We start from the raw sequence: 27,559 nt of genomic DNA, 5'->3' as shown, positions 1-27,559 counted from the left end.
GCTTTTTAATAATAAAAGAATTTAAAGCCATGTATTCATTCTGAGTGTAACTTTCAGCCCTATCCCTAGATTTTCTTTTTTTCCTAACTTTTCAAGTCATAGGCTTTTCTTTTTTAGAGTTAATTGAGGCATAATTTACATATCCTAAAATTTACCCATTGTAACTGGAAAATTTAGTTATTTTAGCAAATACATAGAGTTGTGCAACCATCACCACAGTTCTATTTTAGAATGTTTCCGTCTTCCTCCAAAAGTTACCTTGTGCCCATTCACCATTAATTTCCACGCCAACCCCAGATGCAGGCACCCACTGATCTGCTTCTGTCTCTAGACTTACTTTCTTCCGGACACTTCATATAAGCGAAATCATACCATAGGTAGTCTTTTACATCTGCTGTAATGTTTTTGAGGTTCATCTGCGTTGAGTAGTTTGTTTCTTTTTAATGCTGCCTCATATTCAGTCAGATGAATATAACACATTTTGTTTATCCATTCACCAGTTAATGGACATTCGGGCTGTTTCTTAGCTGGTATGAGTAACAGTGCTGCTGTGAACATTTGCATAGAAGTCTCTGTGAGCATATATTTCATTTCTCTTGAGTAGATACCTAGGAGTAGAATTCCTGGCTTGTATGGTAAGTTTATGTTTAGCTTTTTAAGAAACTGCTGGCTGGGCACCATGGCTCACGCCTGTAATCCCAGCACTTTGGGAGGCTGAGGCGGGCAGATCACAAGGTCAGGAGATCAAGGCCATCCTGGCTAACACGGTGAAACCCCATCTCTACTAAAAATACAAAAAATTAGCCGAGTGTGGTGGTGGGCGCCTGTAGCCCCAGCTACTCTGGAGGCTGAGGCAAGAGAATCGCTTGAACCTGGGAGGTAGAGGTTGCAGTGAGCTGAGATCACACCACTGCACTCCAGCCTGGGCGACAGAGCAAGACTGTGTCTCAAAAAAAAAAAGAAAAAGAAACTGCCAAACTGTATTCCAAAGTGGTTGCACTATTTTACGTTTCCATCAGCAATGTATGAGGATGTGTCCACATTCTCGCCAATATTATTATTGTCTTTCTGATTATAGCTTAATTCTTGTGGGTGTGTAATGGTGTCTCACTGTGGTTCCAATTTGCATTTCCCCAGTGACTGGAAATATGAAGCATCTTTTCATATGCCTGTTAGCCATTTGTCTGCCTTCTTTGATGAGATGTCTACTTGTATCTTTTGTCTATTTTTAAGTTGGTTGTCTTCTTGTTGTTGAATTATAAGAGTATGTTATCCCAGCTATGAGTCCTTTATTTTATCAGAAAATAAAATACAATAAAAATAAATTATTACAGAAGTGAAGTACAAAATACACCCACAAGGTTTTTATTATTCAGTAAACATAAGATTGCCCTGTTAAGTTGATATGAAAGTTTCGAAACGTATACTTCTCAATTTTTGTTATTCATTGTAAATCTTCAGATGTGTCTATATGTGTTAAACCCTTCTTTTGAGCTTTTAATTTCAGGGTTTTTTTTTTTCATTGGTGAAAGTTCTGTTTGGTTCTTTTTTCAGTCTGCAGTGTCATTTTAAAATATTTTCCTCTTCTCTTGAACACACCATCAAAACTTGTCATAAGAATAGTAAACGCAGCTGTTTTATAGCCTGTGTCAGGTCATACTAGTATCTGAGGTGTTTGTTACATTTTGTTCATGATGTCTTATTTCCTTGTGTACCTGATTTTTTTTTTTTTTTTTTTTTTTGTATATTGGTCATTGTATTCAGATATTTGAAATAAATTGAAACCTAGAATCAAAGTGTCTTGTTCAATAGGGATTTGTTTTTGCTCTGCCAGACACCTGGAGGCACTGCCAATCTGGGAGTGCCTTAAACCACAACACTGGTTTGTTAAATCAACTGACCCAGTTGTTCTGCAATATATCCCACTTACCCTCCTGTGGTTCCTGTAAATGGAAACCTTTTTTTGGCTGAAGTACATCAAAGGCAATGCTTTATAACTTAGGAGATAGTGTCATTATTGTGAGAGATACATAGCCTCTGGTTGCCTATCATCAGAAATGATGCTAAATTTTCAATTTTACTAGTGAATTCAGTTGATGATAGATTGATATCTCTATTGAACAATTACGTATTTCCCTTTACAACTCAAAAAGTACTAGTAATAATCTGCAGTGTATATTTTGGCGTCCTGCCAATGTGTATTCCCTGTCAACCATATGCTAATGTCTTGAACAACAGTTGATAATCCTTTCCTGAGTCAGTAGTTTCACTAGAGAATTCAACATTTACTCTAACATTCTTCTGAAAGCAGTGATTTTTCTTACCAACCAGAGATACTTGGTTCTCTTGAAATGGAACTCCTACTGAAAAAGAAGGATAAGCGTAATTCTTTGCCTTTTATTACCAGTTCCCTCTAATGGTGACAGCTGAAGCTTTTTTCTAGCTTTCTCTTTGTTTTAATATCATTGTGGACTAATGTATTATTGTTGATTTCAGTGCGTTTTTGTGTGCTAAAATCATTAGTCTTTCTGGTGTTCAGATGGCATAATTTCAATCACTGAGTGCCACAGTGCTACTGTGGTTTTTTTACATAGCCTCGTTTATTTTTGATTCCTTGATTTCTGACACAGTGAGATGTCCCTTGGGCTCATTTAGTACCTTCTCTTCCCCAGACTTAAAATCAGCCATTTTTCTTTTTCTTTTTTCTTTTTATCTTTTTTTTTTTTGAGACAATCTCGCTGTCTCATCCAGGCTGGAGTACAGTGGTGCGATCTTGGCTCACTGCAGCCTCTACCTGCCACGTTCAAGTGATTCTCCTGCCTCAGCCTCTCAAGTCACTGGAATTACAGGTGTGTGCCACCAAGCCCAGCTAATTTTTGTATTTTTTGTAAATATGGGGTTTCACCATGTTGGCCAGGCTGGTCTCAAACTCCTGACCTCAAGTGATTCACCCACCTCAGCCTCCCAAAGTGCTGAGACTATAGGTATGAGCCACCACACCTGGCCAAATCAGACATTTTTCAAAGAGCCCAGGTTCCTTTCAGTGGTAAATATATTAGCAACCAAAATCTGGGTCAGAGGGATGTTTATTGCTACTGGTCTGACATTACTTTTAAATGCTTTCAGTGGAGGAGCTAGAATATAAATTTTCTGAATTGTACATTCATATTGATATTTTAAATTTAATTTTAACATTATAATGTTTTTGAAGCAGGTTATTGCCCTGAGCACTTCACGGCGGAAACTGGAGTGCATGGGTGTGGGAACTAGCTGGCCTCTTCAGCAGCAGCAGAGGCGAACTCCACTTACTCGCTGCTCCACCCCCTATGGGAGGGGGAGGGCAGGTGAGCTGGTGCAGGAGCCAGGGTGAGCACTTTTGGGCACCAGCAGGAGCAAACCCCATACCAGCCCCATGGCAGCGTCTTCGGGGGTCCCTGTGATCCCTGAAGCCCCAGAGAAAGTATGGCAATACTCTTTTAGCTCTGCCATCCATGGACAACTTAAGTGTTAACAGCTCAGTGGAGGGGGTCAGTGTGACCACCTTTTACACCCGCACTCATGGCACCCGAGTTGTTGTCCAGCATCCAGGAGGAATGAAGTTGTACGAACGAATTGAAGATGGTAAATGAAGGAGATTTTATTGCCAGTGAAAGTGGCTCTCAGTGGGAAGGGAAGCTAGAAAGGAGACAGAGTGGGAAGGTCATCTTCCCCTGGAGTCTAGCTGTCTCCATCCAGATTCATCTCTGAAGTTACGTCATCAAGCTGTCCCTCTGAAGTCAAGCCACTTCTTTCCAACATCCAACTGTAGTCTGCAATGTCCAGTTGCTTCTCTTCTCTCTGCCAGCTGAGCCTGGGGTTTTTATGGGCACGGGATGGAGGTACGGGGCAAGCCATTGGTGGTTTTGGAAAAGGCAACATTCAAGTGAGAAAGCAGGGATGCACGTTCTCACTTTGGGCCAAGGTTCCAGGCTTTTCGGCTTGAGGCTGGGGCCCTCACCGAGGACCTGCCCTCTTCTGCCCAGAACTTCCCTGCCTCCTGTTCTTATCATTTTCACTCATTTCTTGGCTTTTCATAGTTTTATCTCTGTCTTACACTGAAAATGTTGATTTCTAGCATCATTAATATAATTATGGGTATATTCTCTTAAACAGTTCCCCAAAACAATATTGATTATTACTGCAAACAGTTGGAACTTTGAATTGACCCATAGTCATTGCAGAAAGAAATGGCTGTTGACTTTATTTATTTATTTATTTTAGAGACAGGGCCATGCGATGTGGCCCAAGCTGGTCTTGAACTCCTGGGCTTAAATGATCCTCCTGCCTCAGCCTCCCAAGTACCTGGGATTACAGGCATGCACCACCATGCCTGGCTACTGTTGGCATTTTTGTTGAGATCCTGTTACATTTTGCAACTATCTGAGGGAGGGCTGGCATCTTGTGATGTTTGCCTCCTCTAAGAGTATGCTGTGACTATTTTCCAAGGCCACTTTCATGTCCTTTATGGCTGTTTTTAAGTTTCCCTTGTAGGTTTTGCATGCCTCCTACTAAGCTAATGCCTAGATAATCAATTATCATTGCTGTTGTAAATGGGGTCTTTTCTTCCATTGTATCTTCTAGTTATTAGTTGTTTATATGAAGGCTATTGAATTTGGGGGGCTTGTTTTCATAACCTGCTTCCTTACTGAATTACCTGATTGTTTTCATCAGTTTTTCAGTTGATTCTTTTGAATATTCAGGTATTAGAGCATCTACAGATAATTTCGCCTCTGTTTATAATTGTAAACTCACATGTCTTTGTCTCCAGTTGAATTTACTAAAAAGTTCAGTAAAACAATTTCAGTAAAATGTTACATAGTGGTGGTGAGAGAGGGCATACTTGTCTTGTTTCTGACATTAGTGGGAATGAAAGGCATTATTTTTAGCAACCGTTTATTATTTCATTCTGTGGATACCCCAGTTTTTCAGCCGTTATAAATGATACTGTTCTGTTAATCTTTTGTTACCATTGTTGTTCACATCTTTGAACCTTTCCTTAAACTTGATGAAGGAAATACTGGATCAAAGAGCAGGGATTTTCAAAAACCCTTAATAGATATTGTCTACACACTTTGCAGAGAGTGGCACCACATACTCTCCCCAGAGTGTGTGAACTGCCTGTCCATCATATCTCTCCAATGCTGAGATCATGTAAAAGTTGTAGTTATTTGATAAGTAGAAAAAGGTATTTCATATTTTTTTTTAACAGTGAGGTTGAATATAGCCCTCAGACCTGTTCATTGAAATATTATTCTGAATGAATGCCTTCATTTAACATTTTTGGACCAGAAGGTAGAAGGGTTAAATGTTAAATAAAGAGACCCTTTTTTAAAAGATATTTATAGGAGGAGTAAGTTAATCAGGGACTTGTTTTTTTGAGGCCATTTTTAGAAAAGAAAAGACTGGGAGAAGTCAAAGTTATAACAGAATAATGTAAGACTTATTATTGGCTAATTAGAGACCCTGGGGTAAAAGAGTTGCTGAGTATTTGGCCTTTTGTGAAAGAAGTCGTTGTATTATTGTTAGAATTTACTTGAATTGTTTAAAATTGGCTTTTGAATACCAGTTAAATATTTTATATCTCTTGCCTTCCTCTTGTGCAAATACAATACTTCATCCTCATTCAAAGCAGTTTATTTTCTTTTCTGTTTTTTTTGTTTTGTTTTGTTTTGTTTTTTAAGACACTCTGTCTCCCAGGCTGGAGTGCAATGGCATGATGTCAGCTCACTGCAGCCTGGACCTCCCAGACTCAAGCAATCCTCCCAGCTCAGCCTTCTGAGTAGCTGGGACCACAGGTGTGCACCACCATGCACAGCTAATTTTTATATTTTTAGTAGAGACGGGGTTTCACCATGTTGCCCAGGCTGGTCTCGAACTCCTGGGCTCAAGCGATCCACCCACCTCCGCCTTCCAAAGTGCTAGGATTACAGGCATGAGCCACTGCACCCTGCCTATTTTCTGATACAATTGAAAGCTTTACCATAAATTTAACTGCTTACAAATGAATTATGCATATATTTACAGGAACTTTGGCTTCTGGCCTGTTAGTTGAAGAATAATAAAAATGGACTGTGCGGAAGCTATCAAGTGCCTGCTGCTCTTCCAGTTGGCTTAGAAAGAGCCAAGTGGGGAACCTCTGCTTTCATTAGTCTTTTCTTCTCTCATGTTTTGATTTTTGTTTCTTCTCATGATTACCCCTAATATCTTGAGGAGAGGACACAGTCCCTGGATTGGTGAGGCAGCACACTGGCCATCTGTGCTGCTCAAAGCAAGAGGAGGTGTTCAGAGCAATGACCCAAGGTGGCCCTTGCCCTCAGGGAACCAGTGGGCCCAGAGTCACAGTGGTGTTCTAGCTTCAGCCCCTCTAAGCCACAGAGAGGCACCACCAGGGCCGCTCCCTCTTTGGAACACTGGGGAGCCCGTTGCCTGTCAGACAGCCTGAGCCCAGCCAGCCAGCCCAGCCTCTCCAGGGTACCCACTCTCCATGGCCCAGGGGCCACACACATGACCTTGACCGTTACTCCATGGTCAGTCTCAGCTCTCTCTGGGTGGCACCCACAGGGTTTGGTTTCCACGTGCCAGCTGTAATCTCAGCTCATTATCACACACAGAGACCACTCCTTGGACATTCCCGTCCTCTGTCTGGTCCAGAACCTGCTGCCTCTGCTCCTCAAGTGTTTCCTGAACTGTCCTGGCTCAAGCTGTCCTTATCTAAAAAAAAAAACTAAAAAACAGGTAAAATACACATGTTAAAACATATTATTTATTATTTTAACCATTCATAAGTGTACAACTTGGTGGTATTAAATACATTCAAAATGCTGTACACCCATCACCACTATCCGTACCCAAAACCTTTTCATCATCCCAACAAAGACTCCATTAAACAGTAAGTTGCTGTCTCCCCATTCTGCTTTCTGTCTCTATGATTTTGCCCAGGGTAGCAGCCTGTTATAAGCGGAATCGTACAGTATCTGTCCTTCTGTACCTGGCTTATTTCCCTAAACATAATATCTTCCAGGTCCCCCCACATTGTAGCATGTGCTAGACCCTCGCTCCCGTCGAAGGCTGATGCCATCCCACTGTGTGGTTGGACCCATTCCGCATATCCCCTCATCAGTGGATGGATGCGTGGGTCGCAGAGCACACCACACACATTCACTCAGTATACATGTTAACAGTTGTGTGCTGGTCTGCCTGGGTCGTCCATTCTGGCATCTGCCAAGGACCCAGGAAACACACAGTGTGTCCCCCGAAGGAATGAAAAGCCCTCCTAGCCCCTCTGCCCTCTTTCTCTGCCCCCTCCATTTTCACAGAGGGTGGCCAAAACCTCAGCCAGGCCCACCGCTCCCTTCACCTCCCTCCGCCTCGGATTTCCTCTTGGAAAATGAGGCTTCTGACTCACTTGACCTACTGTGTAGGCTCCTAAGGGTGTCAGCAAATTAAAAAAAAAAAAACCATTAGCATGAAAGCATTCCGATGTATGCATACTTTTACTTCGCGTTGGTTCCCTACATTCTTAGAACAAGGAAGGAGTGTGAGTACTTGCTTTGGATTGAAAGGTTTTCCAGACTAGCTGTAGGAAGTATGAAAGTAACCAAGGTCTCACACAAAGCCCCAGCACTCTGGGTAGATTTCACTTCATCTACTCCACTCACCTACGCTGAGCTTCCCTGTGGACAAGCTCGTCCGTCCTCTTTAATCACTCCCAGGCCTCGCTCACACAGCAACAAGTGCCTGTCCCTGTGTCCTTGCTGTTGGCAAGCGGAAGTTCCCTGGCAGCCTTTGAACATAGCTGAATGTTAGGTATCTTTGATCTGTCTAAGGAAAAAGTCTATTTTAAACTGTGAAGTGAAGCCAATTTTTTTAGGTCAGATTCTTACCCAACAAAGCATACATCATCCATGCTCATACAGTTTCCAGTTTAAAAAAAAAAAAAAAAAAAATAGTGCTGGCCAGCACAGTGTCAGTGCACTGTGCTCGTGATGCCACAGTTCTCTAGGTTCAGGACACCAGCCTTCTGTTAATTACGATAAAACGTCTTCACTAAAATAGAAGCATATTTAATTTGCCTTCAAAATTGCTTGGAGAGACTTAAAAAATAAAACCTTCAGCTGAATGATGTAGAAAGGAAAAGTTGAAAGTTTTATTCAGAAATACTACCTAGAAATAAAATCAGTGGGATGTATTTACAGGCAGTTTGTTTCTACGTAAAGAATAAAACAGTGACAGAGGGATCAAAGAATAAAGAATAATTCCTTTTCAAGCCAGGCACAGTGGCGTGCGCCTGATTTCTCAGCTACTCACTAGGCTGAGGAGGGGGAGAATCGTGAGTTCAAGCCCAGCCTGGGCAAAATAGGGAGACGTTGTGTCCAAAAAAAAAAAATGAAATAAAGAATTATTTCTTCATTATTGTCTAGTACATAGATTATTGTAGTTATGGCATTTGATGGGAGACCATATTGAGCACTGTGGGCTTGTTGGCCCATTGAGCTGTGGAAGGCATGCTAGGTGGGCTGGGCCCAGCAAAGCGCCCTTCCTTGGTCCTCGCTCAAGCCCTTCACAGGCAGCCGCAGCTTCAGGAAAGGTTCAGAACATTGCTGTGAGGCCAGCGTAGAAGGCAGGTAGGCATGTCACAGGTGGTGAGTGGAAGGCGTCCACTCCTTAGCAAGTGCATCATGGGAAGCCTGGAATGGAGTCTGCGTTCAGGGGAGAGGGAAAGGCTGTTCTTGGGATGATTTGACAGCATATCCCTCTTAATTATATGCTACCTGGAAGAGGTGTAAAGGGTAGTGAGGTGGTTTTGTAAGATCAGAATTGGGTACGACTGCTTGATTCATTCATTCATTCAGTACATTTGACGGAACATCTCCATGCCAGCCATTCTCTAGGAGCTGGACCCAGGAAGAGCTTGTGGACCGAGCCACAGACCCGGAGGGAAGAGGAAGCCTGCCTGGATGAGGGCCATCTAAGCAGAGATTGTCCTCAGGTGGCTCTGCTGCATCCCCCTGTGGCAGCTGAAGGGATCTTTCTGTTGGCTGATGGCCTGTCTTTTTCTAGTGGGACAATGCCCACTGCTTCCTGCACTTTGCTCTGATGGCCGGAGCTGCATTTAGGTGTGTCCTGCCTCAGTCCGTCCCAAGCTGTCCACCTCAGCTCAGCATGGAGAGCACACTCCGTATCTGACGCTGGCTTATCTAAACGTGACGGCGTAGGGAGATCACATATACGCCCGCTTACAGGTGAGGAAAGGACCAGCAGGGTTTAGTGAAGGCAGCCCTGCTCCCCATGCTGAGCTCCCCCTGTCTAGCCCCTCCCTGAGCAGGTGATGAAAACATGGCCCAGTGCGAGGGACGTGGTTGCATTATGAGCCTCTTCTGGGTTGCAATTATTGAGAGTTTGTTTCATCAGTGAGGAAAGTACTCTGGAGACCCAGTTGAACCCTGATAGCTTCAGTGAGCGTACAGTCTCAATGCAAAGGTGACGGGCTTACAGCAGAAGGTCCAGGCAGTTCAAAACTGATTTGAGACGGGGAGTCAACCTCCTCTAATCTATGTTGGTTCCATTTTTCATGCCTCATTTCAGCTAATTTTTGTGTTTTTTACGTGCCTGATCTCATTTATCCAGATTTCCTTGGTTCAGATTTTCTTGGTTCTCATCACAGCCCTTCCTTTGTTCGTAGCCTGTGCCTAAGAGACAGTATTCATTAAGGGATTCTCCCTGCAGTGACTTAATCTATATCTCTTTTTAAAAATTATTTTTAGGCCAGGTGTGGTGGCTCACGCCTATAATCCCAGCAATTTGGGAGACCAAGACGGGTGGATCCCTTGAGTCTAGGAGTTTGAGACCAGCCCGGACAACCTTGGCCCTACAAAAAATTTAAAAATTAGCCAGCCATGCTGGTGCATACCTGTAGTCCCAGCTACTTGGGAGGCTAAGGTGGGAGGATCATGTGAACTCAGGATGTCAAGGTTTCAGTGAGCTGTGATCGTGCCACTAGGTTCCAGGGTGGTAGAGTGAGACCCTGTCTCAAAAAATATATGTATTTTTTTAAATTGTTACTTTTGGCCAGGCATGGTGGCTCATGCCTGTAATCCTAGAACTTTGGGAGGCCGAGACAGGGGAATCACCTGAGCCCAGGAGTTTGAGACCAGCCTGGGCAACATGGCAAAACCCTGTCTCTACTAAAAGTACAAAAAGTTAGCCAGGTGTGATGATGTGTGCCTGTAATCTCAGCTACTCAGGAGGCTGAAGCACAAGAATTGCTTGAACCCAGGAGGCAGAGGTTGCAGTGAGCCAAGATCGTGCCATTGCACTCCAGCCTGGGCAACAGAGCAAGACTCTGTCTCAAAATGAAATAAAAATTTTAAAAATATATAAAATAAAATTGTTACTTTTAATTACTCTGAAAGTAATATGTGCTTGTTTTAGCAATACTGAAAAAAAAAACAGGGAAGTTTTAGAAATAAAAAACATCCATATGATCCTACAGCCTTACTGCTGTGGGAATATATCCAAAAGAAAGAAAATGAGTATATCCCGGGGACACCGCACTGCCGTGTTTGTTGCAGCACCACTCTCAATAGCCAAGAAATGGAATCAACCTAAGTGTCAATCAGTGGATGAATGACTAAACAAAATGTAGGACATATACCCAATGGAATATTATTCAGCTGTAAAAAAGAATAGAAACTTGTCATTTGCAGCAACATGGATGGAACTGGAGGTGATTGTGTTACGTGAACTAAGCCAGGCACAGAGAGACAAATACCATGTGATCTTACGCATGTGGGAGGTGGGAAAAAAAAGTGGATCTCATGGAGGTAGAGAGGAGAATGGTGGTTACCAGAGGCTGGGAAGGGAAGGTAGGGAGAGAAGGTGGTTAAGGGCTACAAAAATTCAGTCAGAAGGAATAAGTTCTAGAATTCAAGAGTACAGTAGCTGATTTGTAGTTAACAATAATTTATTATCTATTTCAAAGTAGCTGGAAGAGAAGAATTGTAATGTTTCCAACACAAAGAAAATATACATGCTGGAGGCGTTAGGTATCCCTGTTCCCCTGACCTGGTCGTGACACACTGTTAACAGGTATCAAAATATCACATGTCCCCTCCAAATATGCACAACTATTATATATCAATTTTAAAAAAGAAAAACTCGTACCCATACCAGCCAGTGATGACACTGTGGATATTTGGGGAGTGATTCTTCCTATGATCATACTATTTCTGATTATACACCGCCTCTTTCACTTATATTTTCATTTTCTACATTTATAAGTATTTCTGATGGATGTGGAATATTTCACTAGGTATGTGGGACAATCCCTTTGGCATTAAAGTAGTTTCCAGTATTTTAGAACCATAAATAAAACATGCCCTCAAAAAGAGTCAGATAGTTAGAAATGAAGTTATCAAGGAGAGAAAAGACGTGCACACTGCAAACTATGAAATGTTGCTGAAAGAAACAAAAGAATACACCAATCAATGGAAAAACATCTCTTGTTTATAGATTGGAAGACTTAATGTTGTTAAGATGTCAATACTACCCAAAGCAATCTACAAATTCAGTGCAATCCCTATCAAAACTTTTACAACATTCTTTTCCAGAAATAGAAAAGTCCATCCTAAGATTCATAAGAAGACCAAAGTTAGAGGACTCACACATCCTGATTTTAAAACTTACAGCAAAGCTACAGTAATCAAGACTGTGTAGTACTGGCATAAAGATGAGCCCAGAAACAAACCCTCACACAGGTGGTCAAATGAGTTTTGACAAGGTTGCCTAGACCATTCAATGGGGAAAACACAGTCTTTTCAACAAATGGTATTGGGAAAACTGGGTACTCACATACAAAAGAATGAAGTGGGACCTGGCCGGGTGCGGTGGCTCATGCCTGCAGTCCCAGCACTTTGGGAGGCTGAGGTGGGCAGATCACGAGGTCAGGAGATAGGGACCATCCTGACCAACATGGTGAAACCCTGTCTGTATTAAAAATACAAAAATTAGCCGGGCGTGTTGGCGGGTGCCTGTAGTCCCAGCTACTCGGGAGGCTGAGGCAGGAGAATCGCTTGAACCTGGGAGGCAGAGATTGCAGTGAGCCGAGATCGCGCCACTGCACACCAGCTTGGTGACACAGCGAGACTCTGTCTCAAAAATAAAAATAAAAATAAAGAATGAGGTGGGACCCTTACCTTCACAACACATACAAAGATTAGCTCAAAATGGATCAAACACCTAAACCTAAGAGTTAAAACTATAATGTTTGAGAAGAAAACATAGGGGAAAGATTCCATGGCATTGGATTTGAATGATTTCTTGGCTATGACACCAAAAGCTCAGGCGACAAAAATAAAAATAGATAAATTGGACTACATAAAAATGTAAAATGCCTCTGCATTAAAGGGGCCAGTCAGCAAGAAAAGGCAGGCCACAGAATGGGGGAGATACTCGAAAATCATATAACTGATAAGGAGTCAATATCCAGAATATCTAAAGAACTCCTACAACTCAGCAAAACAGCCTGATTTTTTAAATGTGTGAAATACTTAAATAGACATTTCTCCAAAGAATATAACATCTGCAAATGACCAATAAGCACATGAAAAGATCCTCAACATCTCTGTCATTAGGAAAATGAAAATAAAAATTACAGTGAGATACTTGACACCCACTAGGATGGCTACTAATTTAAAAAAAAAAAAAAAAAAAAAAGAGCCAAGGCAGGCAGATCACTTGAGCTCAAGAGTTTGAGACCAGCCTGGGCAACATGGTGAAACCCCATCTCTACTAAAAATACAAAAACTAGCCGGGTGTGGTAGCACGTGCCTGTGGTCCCAGCTACTCCGGAGGCTGAGGTGAGAGGATTGCTTGAGCCCAGAGGGTCAAGGCTGCAGTGAGCCAAGATCATGCCACTACACTCCAGCCTGGGTGACAGAGCAAGACCCTCCCTGTCTCTAAAAATAAAACTAGTGCTCGCTTCAGCAGCGTATAAACTAAAATTGGAACGGTACAGAGATTAGCACGGCCCCTGCTCAAGGATGACATGCAAATTCGTGAAGCAGTTGCATATTTTTAATAAGTGGTGTTGGGAAAACTGGATATTCATATGCAGAATGAAACTAGACCCCTCTCTCACTGTATACAAAAATCAAATCAAAATGGATTAAAGAAATCTAAGACCTCGGCCGGGTGCAGTGGCTCACACCTGTAATCCCAGCACTTTGGGAGGCTGAGGCGGGCGGATCACGAGGTCAGGAGATTGAGACCATCCTGGCTAACACGGTGAAACTCCGTCCCTACTAAAAATTCAAAAAAATTAGCTGGGCATTGTGGCAGGCACCTGTAGTCCCAGCTACTCGGGAGGCTGAGGCAGGAGAATTGCTTGAACCTGGGAGGTGGAGGTTGCAGGTGAGCGGAGATCACATCACTGCACTCCAGCCTGGGCGACAAGAGCAAGACTCCATCTCAAAAAAAAAAAAAAAAAATCTGAGACCTCAGACTGTGACACTGTGACAAGAAAACATTGGGGAAAATCTGCAGGACGTTGGTCTAGGCAAAAATTCCTTGAGCAATACCCCACAAGCACAGGCAACCAAAGCAAACAGGGACAAATGGGATCACATCAGGCTAAAAAGCTTCTGCACAGCAAAGGATGCAATCAATAAAGTGAAGAGACGACCCACAGAATGGGAGAAAATATTTGCAAACTACCCATCTGACAAGGGATTAATAACTAGAATATATAAGGAGCTCAAACAACTCTATAGGAAAAAAATTAATAATCTGATCAAAAGATGGGCAAAAGATTTGAGTAGACATTTCTCACTCAAAAGACAGACAAATGGCAAACAGGCATATGAAAAGGTGCTCAACATCATTGATCATTAGAGAAATGCAAATGAAAACCACAATGAGATACTATCTCATACCAGTTAAAATGGCTTATCCAAAAGACAAGCAATAACAAATGCTGGAGAGGATGTGGGGAAAAGGGAACCCTCGTACTCTGTTGTTAGGAATGTAAATTAGTACAACCACTATAAAGAACAGTTTGGATGTTGCTTAAAAAAGTAAAATTGAGCTATCATATATTCAGCAGTCCCACTGCTGGGCACATACCCCAAAGAAAGAAAATCAGTATATCAAAGAGATATCTGCACTCCTATGTTTGTCACAGCACTGTTGACAATAGCTAAGTGTCCATCAACAGATGAATGAATAAAAAAAATATGGTATATATACACAATGGAGTACTATTCAGCCATGAAAAAGAATGAGATCCAGTCATTTGCAACAACATGGATGGAACTGGAGATCTTTATGTTAAGTGAAATAAGCCAAGTACAGAAAGATAAACATCACATGTTCTCACATATTAATGGGATCTAAAAATCAAAACAATTGAACTCACGGACAGAGACAGTAGAAGAATGGTTACCAGAGACTGGGAGGGGTAGTGGGGAGGGGGATGGTCAATGGGTACAAAAAAAGTTAGAATAAATAAGACCCACTTGATAGCACAACGGGGTGATTATAGTCAACAATAACTTAATTGTACATTTTAAAATAATATTAAGAATGTAATTGGATTGTTTGTCACTCAAAGGATAAATGCTTGAGGGGATGAATACCCCATTCCCATTCTCCATGATATGCTTATTTCACATTGGATGCCTGTATCAAAACATCTCATGTGTCTCTTAAATATATACACCTACTACGTACCCACGGAAACTAAAAATAAGTTTTAAAAAGTAAGTGTTAATGTCCTCATGGAGAAATTGGAACCGCTGCTGTGTACTGTTTTTTGTTTTTTAGGGTTGGTTGGTTTGTTTGAGACAGAGTCTGGCTCTGTCACCCAGGCCGGAGTGCAGTGATACGATCTCGGCTCACTGCAAACTCTGCCTCCCGGGTTCACGCCATTCTCCTGCCTCAGCCTCCCGAGTAGCTGGGACTACAGGCACACACCACCAGGCCCGGCTAATTTTTGTACTTTCAGTAGAGATGGGGTTTTGCCATGTTGGCCAGGCTGGTCTCGAACTCTTGTCCTCAAGCGATCTGCCTGCCTCAGCCTCCCAAAGAAAGTGCTGAGATTACAGGTGTGAGCCACCACGCCCGGCCCTGTGCACTGTCAGTGGGAATGTGAAATGGTGCAACCACTGTGGAAAACAAGATGGCAGTTCTTCCAAATATTACACAGATACCTTGCAACTATGTATCGCTATTATGCATCAATTAAAAATAAATAAAAAATAGAATGGGAAAAAAATAAAAATAGAACTGCCATATGATCCAGCAATTTCATTTCTTGGGTATACACCCAAAATAACTGAAAACAGAGGCATGAGCAGATACTTGTAGCCCCATGTTCATGGCAGCATTATTCACAGTTGACGAAAGGTGGAAGCAACCTAAGTGTCCGTAAACAGAAGAGTGAATAAACAACTTCAGTGTGTGCCAGTGGAATGTCACTCAGCCCTGTAACGGAAAGAAATTCTAGCACTTGCTACAACATGGATGAACCTCGCAGACATTACGCTAAGTGAAGTAAGCCAGTCTCAAAAGGACAAACGCTATAAGATCCCCTTATGTGAAGTACCAAGAGTAGACAAGTTCATAGAGACTGAAAATAGAGTGATGGTTGCCAGCACTGGAAGGAGGGGGAATGGAAGGTTCCTGTTTAATGGGAACAGAGTGTCCGTTTTGCAAGATGAAGAGTTATGTGGATGGATGGTAGTGAGGGTTGCAAGACACTGTGAATGTGCTTAATGCCACTGAACTGTATGCTGAAAACAGGTAAGATGGTAAATTCTGCGTTGATGTGTATTTTAGCACAATTTTTTTATTTTTTTGTTTTTATTTTACTTTAAGTCCTGGGGTACATGTGCAGAACGTGCAGGTTTGTTACATAGGTATACATGTGCTATGGTGGTTTGCTGCACCTATCAATCCGTCATCTAGGTTTTAAGCCCCACATGCATTAGATATTTGTCCAAATGCTCTCCCATCCCTTGCCCCCCACCCCCCAACAGGCCCTGGTGTGTAGTGTTCCCCTCCCTGTGTCCATGTGTTCTCCTTGTTCACCTCCCACTTATGAGTGAGAAATGCAGCGTTTGGTTTTCTGTTCCTGTGTTAGTTTGCTGAGAATGATGGCTTCCAGTTTCATCCATGTCCCTACAAAAGACATGAACTCATTCTTTTTTATGGCTGCATAGTATTCCATGGTGTATATGTGCCGCATTTTCTTTATCCAGTCTATCATTGATGGGCATTTGGCTTGGTTCCAAGTCTTTGCTGTTGTAAATAGTGGCACAATTTTTAGACGATTGTTTTTTAATCCATTATAATATTATTAACTCCTTGTATTTATAGCATTTTATTTCCTTTTGCTTGCTTTTGGAGAGAACATACAGAAATTTGTGATTTAAGGCTGGGCATGGTGGCTCACACCTGCAATCCCAGGACTTTGGGAGGCTGAGGCCAGAGGATCACTTGAGCCCAGGAGTTAAAGACTACTGTGGGCAACATAGTAGAGACCTCATCTCTATTGAAAATGAAAAAAATGAGCAGGTGTGGTGACACAAGCCTGTGGTCCCGACTCTGCAGGAGGCTGAGGCAGGAGGATCACTTGGGCCCACGAGGTCGAGGCTGCAGTGAGCAGAAATCATACCACTTCACTCCAGCCTGGGTGACAGAGCAGGACCCTGCCTCCAAAAAAACAAACCACAGAAATTTGTCATTTTTACTATGAGCACTATTCCTGAGGGGTTTGTTCAGAAGTATTTAAATGTTCTTTTTTTGCTTGAGAATTGATTATTCACTTTCCCTTTCTTCTAAAAGTTATAGGGATTTGGGGGGGGGTGGTTTTGATTGATTTTTATTTAACTGTTTAAGCCATCTCAAATTTTATTTTGGTGTGATGTGAAAACACTTTGACTTTTTTCTGCATATAGTTAATCAGTTGTCTGCCCCAAGATTGCCAAGCAATTATCTAATTCTTCCCCTTCCACTGATTTGAGATACACTCTTTATTATATTACATTTGTGTCAATATATTTCTCAGTTTGGGGCTGTGGCTTCTGTTCCATTAATCTGCCTCTTTTGCCCCATCACACTGTCATTAATTCATACAGCTTTACAGTTGGTAGGACTAGCCTTTCTCATTAGTAGTGTTCTCATTCTTCCTGTTCTTTTAGTTTTTGCAGGTGAACTTTCGAATACTTTTGCTAAGTACCTGGAAAAATAGAGGCCCACCAGAATTTTAATTGGAAATACTTTAAACCTGTAGATCAGTTTGGGGGAAAATTATCAGCATAGCTGCAGTATTTATATTTTTATATTTCCAATTCAGAAGTATACCTTACCTTTATTCAAGTCTTCTTTTCTTCCCTCATATTATTTGTTTATTATTTCTATCTTAGAGTCTGTTTTATCAGTGATGGCCAGATCAGCCTTGGAATTCTTTAAAGAACTACTTACATGCATAGGGTTTCAAAAGAGCGTGGGGTAAATCACTAATAAAGGCGAGATCCTTTGATCTGAGATCATTAGGAAAAATACATCAAAAAGTGTCTTCCCTTTCTTTGACTGCTATTCCGTATATTAGATATAAAGCTCTCAGGAGCCTTTCCCCCTTATTTCTGTATTCCCACTCATCAGCACAGTCATAGGCTAGGCACATTTTTTCATCTTATCTCATATGAAATATTAAATCATTGGCGAGCAGTTCTCTGTCTCTTTAAAGCCCAGATCTTCAATAAGCATCTGCTCCTGGGCTCCTTCCTGAGCCACTGAACGCCTCGTTCCTAATTGTGTCTGAGTTCATCTGGCATCACTCGGAGGAGGAGGAGGAGGCTGGGGTATGTGGCAGTGAGAGCCATCAACACTGCTTCGTAGTGGTTGTTGGTGATCGGTGGCCGTCCCCTCCAGACAGACAACCCACAGGTCAGCAGTGAAGGCCCAGAGGCAAGAGGGCAGCTAAGATCTAAATTCCTGTTACCCAACTGAAAGCACGTGCTCTTTTAAAAAAAAAAAATTAATTCTGCTGTTCAGATGGCAGCGAAGCCAGGGCAGGTGTGAGGCCAGCAGGCTGCTCAGGTGGTGCGTGCCCACTGCCCACATGTGTCAGAAATCACATCATCTCCTGGCCAGCTATGGAATCCAGCAGTGTCTTGTCAGCTCTGGGGAAAGAGGGGGAAGAGAGGGATTTGGTTTGCTTTTATCTATTTATTTATTTTAATTGCTATTGATACACACAATAAAAGCTACATTCTTGCGAGGGAGGACTTGATTAGCAGCCCTGAAGGGTGGTGGCAGGTCCCTTACTCATTGGATGTACCTGGCGCTAAACCCTCAGCTGGAACTGCGAGCCCTAGCTATGTCTCAGGTGTTTCTTAGTCTACTATGAATTATGTTTAGGAACTAAAGGGCTTTTGTATCATTCACAAGTGGGGGAAAAGAGCAGAGGAGTTGTGTGAGAGGCTATTAAAAATGAGGAGCCATAGTTTGGACAAAGTTTCTTGTTGGTGTGAAGAAAGGAGGAATTTTTTTCAGTTCTACCTGCCAAAGAGGCTTTTCTTATAGTTTGTTTTCATTTGGAACTACTAATAACACTGATTTTTGTAGGGAATCATCTCACCGCACCCCCTCATGGGATCCTGCAATACTCCAATTCAGAAATAATGTTTTTCTCCTTGGAATAGCTTTTTATATTAAGCTTATTTGAAGATAGAAAACTAAGATCTGAATAGTAGCTTTTAATAGCCCCATAAAAATAAGTGAAATATCTTTAAGTTTAAATTTGAACAATATCTAAAACTTAAAAAGTATTTAATATGTCAGCATCTTTGCAATACAAAAATAAACACACTGAATTTCATTTTATGCCTTTTTACTCCCAAGGCCAGGTGATACAAATATTTCAATTTGTGTCAATTTCTAGCTATGGAATTTATAAAACAGCTTTCATTTTCTATGTAAGTTTTTAAGCTTAATTTTTTCAGGAAAAAATAGATCTCAAGAAAAAAAGTGTTTGGGATCATAAGTTAATAACATGTCCCATTGGTAAAGGAAGTTGAATAAGAGTCCAAACTAATGGTTAGAATTGTGTAATATTTGATTAGCCATTTGTTAAAAAACAACGAAACAAAACAAACACTGAGTTGCCAGAATCCTACCTAAGATGCAGATATTAATTAGAACTAGCAAGTCGAAGTTGCACAGGTGGGTATAAAATGAATTTGGGATCCCTAACTGGGAAATGCTGAAGTTCACGCAGACGTATACACACACTTTTTTTTTTTTTTTTTTTTTTTTTTTTGGTAGCTCCCTCGGAATCATTTGTTTACAGTCTGGCCAGGGTTGTGGCCTCCAGTACTTCCCCTAAGAGATGGGACCTTTGCCTAAAAGTTACTGAGAAACGAAGGCTGCAGAAAGCCGGAAAATGTCCAAGCTTTTAATGCACACTGACAGCCAAACAGAACGCTCTTTCCGTTTGCAGTTTTTTTTAGTGTCATTTTAAGTTGCAGCTTCCGGCCAATCAGCGCGCTTCATGCCTGCTGACATCACGAACCAGCCAGTTCCCTCCAGCTGCAGAGAGCTTCAGTTTGCCTTTTTTTTTAAAACTAAAATGGAGGCTGGTTTCTTGCCTTAAGGAGCCCATTGCCTTTCCCGCTGAAGTCTAGATGTTGACATGTAATAAAGCGGGCAGCAGGATGGTGGTGGATGCGGCCAACTCCAATGGGCCTTTCCAGCCCGTGGCCCTTCTCCATATTCGAGGTAAGTTATTGTGTGTTTCACTGAATCGGAACCTTCCGTGGGTAGTTAATAAATGGCTATTGTGCTTCAGATAAGAAAAGCAGGAAGTCCTTTCTAGCAGAATTCCCCCCATTTCGCTGCAGACTGAAGCAGAGGAGGTTGGGTGTGTCACTGCAGTTTGGCATTTTACGAACTACTTACAGAATTTGAGGCTTGAAAGAGGCCTTGCATGCATAGTTCAAAGCTGGTTTTTCTGCTTTCTCCTCGCTCTCCCATCCCCCTTTCAAAGCTGTGCTGATGTCAAAGGATGTGAAGTCACTGCCCAGGGAAGGTATTGGGTGGGGGTAGGAAGGAGAGGCGGGCCCGTCGCGCCTGGCCAAGTTGTCCGTACGCAGAGTTTCTGTTACATCTGTGTTGCTTAATGCTGCAAAGGTTTTGTCGAGGACACATCTCAGAATTAAAGATGAATTGCAGTCAGAAAATATGCACAATGAATTGGAAAAGAACTTCCTTTAAAAGGATTGTTTTCATTCTTGCCGTGGAGCCTGAGAGAGAAATATGCTCCACTTTGAAATACTGAAATCTGTCCTGGGTCATCGTTTTTGAAATGTTAACGTTTTCGTGGAATATTAGGAAATATTTTGCATTTAAATAGGCTCTGTATTGCCATTTGACTTTTAAAATGTTAAATGGCAACAAGTTTTCAAGGTATATGGAGATCACTATTAATAATTACAGTTTGCCTCTTTGTATGCATATTTTGGTTTCAAAACTGAGCCTAAAAGCACAGCTACTCTAGTAATTAATAGTGGTTATATTGAACCACAGGCATCAGGGTAGTAGCCTACTTATTCTTGGTATTTTAAGATTATGAATTTTTTTGGTCATAATTGAGTGAAATAGAAAAATGATTTTAAGTTTCATCAGATCACTTTAGAATTTATAGTATCAGAGCTGTGCCCCAACAAAACTGTTTCTCAGAATCTCTTTTAAGGACGTGTTTAAGGAAGGGTGGGAGCAAGATTTCTAGGTGACTAATAATCTCTCTGACTAAAATGCCAGACCAGACTTTTCAGATCGCAGGGTGTACCAGGCATATGCATACCCAATCTACTGGAATAAAATGGGTGGTGCTTTTCTCTTCACACCATCTTTCATGAAGGTGGAAACCAGCATTCAATGACCACATTATAGGGCACGCTGTGAATTTATTGTTTTTGTAGTGCACCTAGTAAAAAGCAAAGGTTGCCTATAGGTAACATTCAGGTATTTTAGCTGCAAGAACCAAATGGGCAAGAATAAAATGTAATTGTTTGGATTTAAGTTAAATAGTTTTTGTTTGTTTTTTGGGAGACAGGGTCTCACTCTGTCACCCAGGCTGGAGTACAGTGGTATAATCACAGCTCACTGCAGCCTCCACCTCCCGAGCTCCGCTGATTTCACCCACCTCAGTTTCCTGAGTAGCTGAGACTTCAGGCACACACCACCATGCCCAGCTAATTTTTTAATATTTTTTGTAGCGATGGGGTTTCGCCATGTTGCCCGGGTTGGTCTCGAACTCCTGGGCCCAAGCGATCCTCCCACCTCGGCCTCCCAAAGTGCTGGGATTACAGGTAAGAGCCACTGTACCCTGCCAAGTTAGTTCTTAACAACGAACTAGTTAGCAGTAAGATAAATTGACTGCATATAAAATGTAAATTTTTATACTTTTAAGGTATCCACTTACAAATAACATAAATCTTTTTGGTTTGAGTTTTCTGGTTTTTATTAGATGCCTAATATACTACTCAGTTTTTGAATTATGAACTTATTCTGAAATAGAATCATGTCGTGTTGTATCTTGAACCACATTGATTTTCTTTCTTTCTTTTTTTTTTTTTTAATTCCAAGACCTTATTATGGTCAGTTTGGATTTGTTACTGTTGGTTGGGTAGTTTGTTGCTTGCTATATAATTGTGGAGGGAAAAAGTAGTGAAATGTATTAGCCTGAAAGAGACTTGGGTTTTTGATAACCTATGGAGACCTAAAACTAACTTCTGACTCAAACAGTGGGGGTGATTTCTAACTTCAAAATTTGAAGAACGCTTGACTTACTCATAAAGACTTTGTGCAGCAAGCATGTTAATGTGAGAGTTAGCAAAATTTGATTTATTTATTGGGCCTTAGAGTCTTAGCTTAACATCCATTGAGCAGCTCCTGTGTGCCAAGTGCTGAGGATCATTGAAGTGATTAAGTCGCAGCCCCTGTCCCAAAGGAGCGAATGGTTACATGGAGAGGCCCAGCATAGGAGCTCTGCTACGAGAGGGCTAGAGCAAGAACGCACCGGCAGGGTGCCGGGGAGAGCAGGGGCTGGTGGTGTGATGCCGGGAGCAGAAGGAACCGAGGAGGGCTGCGCCCTGGGCTACCCTGCCCACACGGATGGGGCAGGGATGCACTGTCCTTCCCGTTTATTTAGGGAGGAGGGGTCTTTCCCACTGAAGGAGAAATAACTCACCCAAGGTTACACAGCCTAGAAGTGGTGGAGCCAGAATCCAAACCCAGATTGTTGTGTTGTTTCGTTTTGAATCTTTTTTAAAAAATCATTTTAAAATAGGAATGTTGGCTGCTTGAAGAATATTTTGCTACAGGATTGCAATAGTGGTATTTTCCCCAATGCCTTATCATTTATTTGGCTCGGTGGCCTCTTTTTGTGTAACAGTTTTGTACCTTGGGCTCATTTCTTAATCATTTTACAAATATTGATTGATCCATACCACATGCCAGGCAGGGTTCTAATGTGGATATGAGCAGGGGCTATGGCCCAGCTTTCCCAGTTAACCATCCGCCGGGGTGGGGACCAAGTAAGCAAGTAAAGTGATCACCTGATTTGTTGTCACGATCGCTTTGATTGTTACTGTCTACCAAGTAGTCTGGAGTTTGCGATTAAAATGGCGAATTTGCATAACCTATAAGTTCAAGTGTGAAAGGGACATATTTTTGAGGGTTAGTGTAAGGCCTTCTGTCTGTAGAAGGAGAGTCACCTGGAACTTGATGACTGTGAATGTGGCTTGGTGACGTCAATCCTTACCCTCAGCCGTGTCCAGGAGACCTGCCTGCTGTGGTGGAAATGTTCTGTGCAGTCCTCTGCAGCAGCTCCTGGTCAACTGCGACTGCTGAGCACTTGACATGTACAGCTGAGAAAGTGAATTTTTAACTGTAGTTATTGTAAATGTAAGTGGACACACATATCTAGTGGCTACGATATTGGACAGCACAGTCCTAGACTGGAAGTGTTCAACTTTTTTTGGAAAAGGGCCAGATTGTAAATAGTTCTGGCTTTGTGGGTGAAAGCAGCCATAGACAGTAAATGAATAGGCCTAACTGTGGTCCAATAAAGCTTTATTGACAAACAGGTGACAGGCTGGATTTGGCCCATGGGCCATAGTTCACCCACCCTGTTCTAGACTGCTCTTCGACTTTTGGAATTGCCTGTTAAGGATAGGAAAGCATGTTTCCTGCAGGCCTTGGGTCTAGTGCCTCCTCCCTATGCTGGGAAGCTGAGCCAGCTGTGATGCTGTGAGGCGTGGTGGGCGGGCCCGCTTCCTACCCTGCAGCGCATGCTCACTTCAGGAGCCAGGTTTAAGGCAGTGACAGCCAAGCCAGAAAGATGGTAATGGCCAGAGAGGAATCACACAGTTTTGAGCCTTTTCCAGCTGGCCTTTATTCTGGGCTTCAAGAATGTTATTAACTGCTCTCATCTTGTTCTAGTCATTAGCAAACTTATCCAGTGGATGAGTCTGTCTTTGAAAGACTCAGGAGTAGCTCCAGCCTGGTGGGATGTTGGAGAACAAATCATTCTTTTGATGGAAACCCATTTTTTCTTGGGAAGTGGAGGTCTAATGGAAAAGTTTATTTTCTCACAAGTACTTCCTGAGTCACCAGTTTGTTGAAGGTCTTCACCTTTCCAATAAAAATTCATTAAAAAACATGCAAGAAGCAAGCATAGAACTCAAACCCCATGGTTTTCATTTCCTGCTGCACTAAATCTGGTGACTTAACCTACATTAATAATAATAACAATAGCTATTATACATAATGCACATGGGTTACTAAATTAGTAACACACCTGCATGGTGTGAAGTCAGTAAGTCCTAGTGAGAATGGGTGCCCCTTGTTACCTTTATTCCCTAAAATTAGGAAGGAAAAATGTTTGAATGATGACTAAACAGATTCTTCAAATGATTAAACCGGTGATTCTCTGAACAGTGCCTCAGCTCAAGATTTTTGCTTCATAAACATCTATGTACTATGTAACTGTAGCCCTCTGCAAAGTGACCTTATAGAAATACAGCCTTAACCTTAAACCTGTATCTTATCCTGTGTCCAGTCCTGTTTCCTATATATGAAGTTGTTTCTTCTGTATTCCTGGTGGTATGGAAGGTAACCAGAGTAACAGATAACTCTCTGAGGAAACGGGTGGGTATGTTTGTGTAAAGTCTGTACACCTTTTTGTTCGTTAAACACACACGCACATTTATGCTCAAACACACACACTCATCCACCTCCCTTACCATACGCTCTCAATCTCAGAGGCAAAAACAAAAACTTACCATTCAACTTGGGTCTGATGTCTGCTCAGGAGGTTTTGCCTTGCAGCAAAAGCTATCTTCTAAAATTTTTTCATTAAAGTATGTTGTGTAGAGAAATGAAAGAAAAATAAAGATAAGGTTATTAGTCAAGAATAGGGTGTGTGTTTTTAAACCCAGGAAAAGAATAGACAGAAACACAAAGACAAAGTGGTTTGGGATACATCCTAACTTTTGGTTCCACATGTCAAATGAAATTGCAAGGTGGTTCTTTTTGGATCCTACAGCACCTTGCCAATTATGACAAGCTGTTATGAACGCTTATGTACTTCTTCCTCCCAGCATTCCTGCCTGGCAGGTGAGCAGAACAATCCTAGCATTTCCCCTCCCCAAGGTCACCCAGCCTAGAGGGCCCAGTCCAGGGCTGTTGGCAGCACTGAGTGTGAGGTCCCGAAGCTGCTGCTGGTGGCTGTCCCAGAGGAGAAGCAGTGTGCATTGAGTGCCTTCAGTGTGCTGGGTCATGGCTGAAACCCTGTACCTCTGTTCTCTCTCTGAATCTGCCCAGCACTGTGAGGCATTATAATCCTCCCCCACTCACTGCCACCCCTGCCTTCCCCCCCCCCCGGGAGAAAAAAAGGGAGCCTCTTGCCCAGGGCCACCGAGAATGTAGTGAAACAAGATTTGAGCCTCAATCAGTCTGATAGCAAAGCTCATGTTCTTTGCTCTGCAGACATCAGGGTGTTGAGAGATGCTGGTGGAAGCTCTCACCTCATAGGTACTTTTTGATTTTTACTGTTTTCTATACAGTGGTAATATACTTGAGTGTCTGGAGTTCAAAACTCATTTCAGGGTTGAATAGGAGTTTGTTAAAGGTTTACATGTGTATGTTCTTGGTGTGCAGGGAGAAAGTTGATAATCTTCTTACCTGCTGTCCCAGTTCACTTACCAAATCTGCCAGCTAGTAGTTGTTGACTTATCTCCTCCACAAAATCAGGAGTATCCTTAGGACAGTCCTGTTGAACTTGTTCTCTGGTGACACTGAGCATTATTCCCAGAGTAGAAGCATCAGTTAGTGTCAGTGGATTGAAAATTAAAAGTTATTTCTGAGTGATCACTTAGGAAATAGCTATCTACTATTATTTCTTTTTTGAGATGGAGTCTCGCTTTGTCACCCAGGCTGGGGTGCAGTGGCGCGATCTTGGCTTACTGCAACCTCTACCTCCCAGGTTCAAGCCATTCTCCTGCGTCAGCCTCCCAAGTAGCTGGGGTTACAGGTGGCCGCCACCACGCCCGGCTATTTTTTGTATTTTTAGTAGAGACAGGGTTTCACCATGATGGCCAGGCTGCTCTCGAACTCCTGAGCTCAGGTGATCCGCCGGCCTCGGCCTCCCAAAGTTCTGGGATTACAGGCATGAGCCACCGCACCTGGCCTATCTAGTGTATTTCTTAGCTAAATACCTGATCAGTGGAATGAAAAGCTCATCAAAAGCTGTACTTTATTTTTCTCTCAATCCTCTATACAGTTGATGTATTTCAATGAAAAACGTATAGGAGATGGCTTTTGCTGCAAGGCAGAAACCTGCTAAGCAGACATTATACCCAAGTTCAAGAGTAAGACTACCAAAAAAGTGCCAGACTTTACACAAGGTGGCTGGTTGAAAGAGCAGACACAGGTGCCCACTCCACTCTGGGCCTTGCTCAGGCGCTGTTTCCTCTCCCTGTCGCACTGGAAATAGGACCGCCAAGTGGAGAACTTCTTTTTTTTTTTTTTTGAGACGCCCTGTCGCCCAGGCTGGAGTGCAGTGGCGCGATCACGGCTCACTGCAAGCTCTGCCTCCCGGGTTCCCACTATTCTCCTGCCTCAGCCTCCTGAGTAGCTGGGACTACAGGCGCCCGCCACCGCGCCCGGCTAATTTTTTGTATTTTTAGTAGAGACGGGGTTTCACCGTGGTCTCCATCTCCTGACCTTGTGATCCGCCCGCCTCGGCCTCCCAAAGTGCTGGGATTACAGGCGTGAGCCACCGTGCCCGGCATGGAGAACTTCTAAACGTGGGGTAAATAATTTCTCTCACTGACATCTTGGAAAAAAGACACTGGCTAAAATGCATGGGGACAAATCAATACTCCTACAGCAGGTAGAAGTCTGGCTTTATTTTAGGCCCTTGAATTACACATAAATCAAAAACTCTTCTAGTTTAAAAAAGAAAAAAAGACTGAAGAGATACAACAGTTTGGTACAGTGAGTGAATCTAGATTAGATCCTTGTTCTAAAAAGTGTAAAATCAAACCTATTAGAGACATTTTGAAGGCAGCTGGAGAAAGTGGAGTGCAGAATGATGTTGGATGTGTGGAATTACTGCAAACTTTCTTGGCGTAAAAAGGTGTCCAAATTTTGTAAGGGACTTTTCTTATTCTGAGGGAATGCAGAATGAAGTAGTAATAAGTGAAGGATCATGATCTCTGCAACTTGAAATGATAAAGAGAAAAGTGGGTAAAAAGCAAATATGTCAAAGCATGAACAGTTGTTGAATCTAGGCGAGTGGATATACAATATACAAGTATTCATTGAAATTCTATGGAGATTTTAACTTTTTCATAATTTTCAAGAGAAATAAATATATTTTTATATATATAGAAATATAGAAATATAAATTATATATAATATATAGAAATATATATTTTATATATAGAAATATATACATATTATATAAAAATATATTTTTATATATAGAAATATACATATATAAAAATATATTTTTTATATATAGAAATATATAAATTATATATAAAAATATTACATATATGTAAACATATATAAATTATATATAAATATATTATATATAATATATGTAAATATATAAAAATTATATATAAATATATTATATATAAGTATATATTATATATAAATTATATATAAAATATATAATATATATATATATTTTTTTGAGATGGAGTCTTGCTCTGTCGCCAGGCTGGAGTGCAGTGGCGCAATCTCAGCTCACTGCAACCTCCGCCTCCCGGGTTCAAGCAATTCCACTGCCTCAGTCTCCCAAGTAGCTGGGACTACAGGCGTGCACCACCATGCCTGGCTAGTATTTTGTGTTTTAATAGAGACAGGGTTTCACCATGTTGGCCAGGATGGTCTCGATCTCCTGACCTCGTGTTCCACCCACCTCGGCCTCCCAAAGTGCTGGGAT

General features: G+C 41.9%; 1 protein-coding gene and 1 pseudogene across 11 annotated transcripts in view; both read left to right on the top strand.

The window, feature by feature from the left end:
- Positions 1 to 27,559, top strand: part of PPP2R5C (protein phosphatase 2 regulatory subunit B'gamma) — a 167,621-nt gene that overhangs the window by 28,687 nt on the left and 111,375 nt on the right. For 2 of the 11 annotated variants that reach the window (XM_050796726.1, XM_050796724.1), the window contains exon 1: positions 19,377 to 19,818. The exons of 8 other annotated variants lie outside the window; for them this stretch is intronic. In XM_050796726.1, the coding sequence (XP_050652683.1) occupies positions 19,725 to 19,818 (94 nt within the window). In that variant the 5' untranslated portion in view covers positions 19,377 to 19,724. Of the gene's footprint in view, positions 1 to 19,363; positions 19,819 to 27,559 lie in introns of those variants that run through there. One more of the 11 variants, XM_050796723.1, reaches the window with a different exon arrangement.
- LOC126960178 (uncharacterized) lies at positions 13,015 to 13,115 on the top strand (annotated as a pseudogene).

Source organism: Macaca thibetana, chromosome 7, assembly GCF_024542745.1.
Source record: "Macaca thibetana thibetana isolate TM-01 chromosome 7, ASM2454274v1, whole genome shotgun sequence".
Classification (NCBI taxonomy): domain Eukaryota; kingdom Metazoa; phylum Chordata; class Mammalia; order Primates; family Cercopithecidae; genus Macaca; species Macaca thibetana.
Note: the sequence above shows the minus strand (reverse complement) of the source record. Positions and strands in the feature narration are given on the sequence as shown.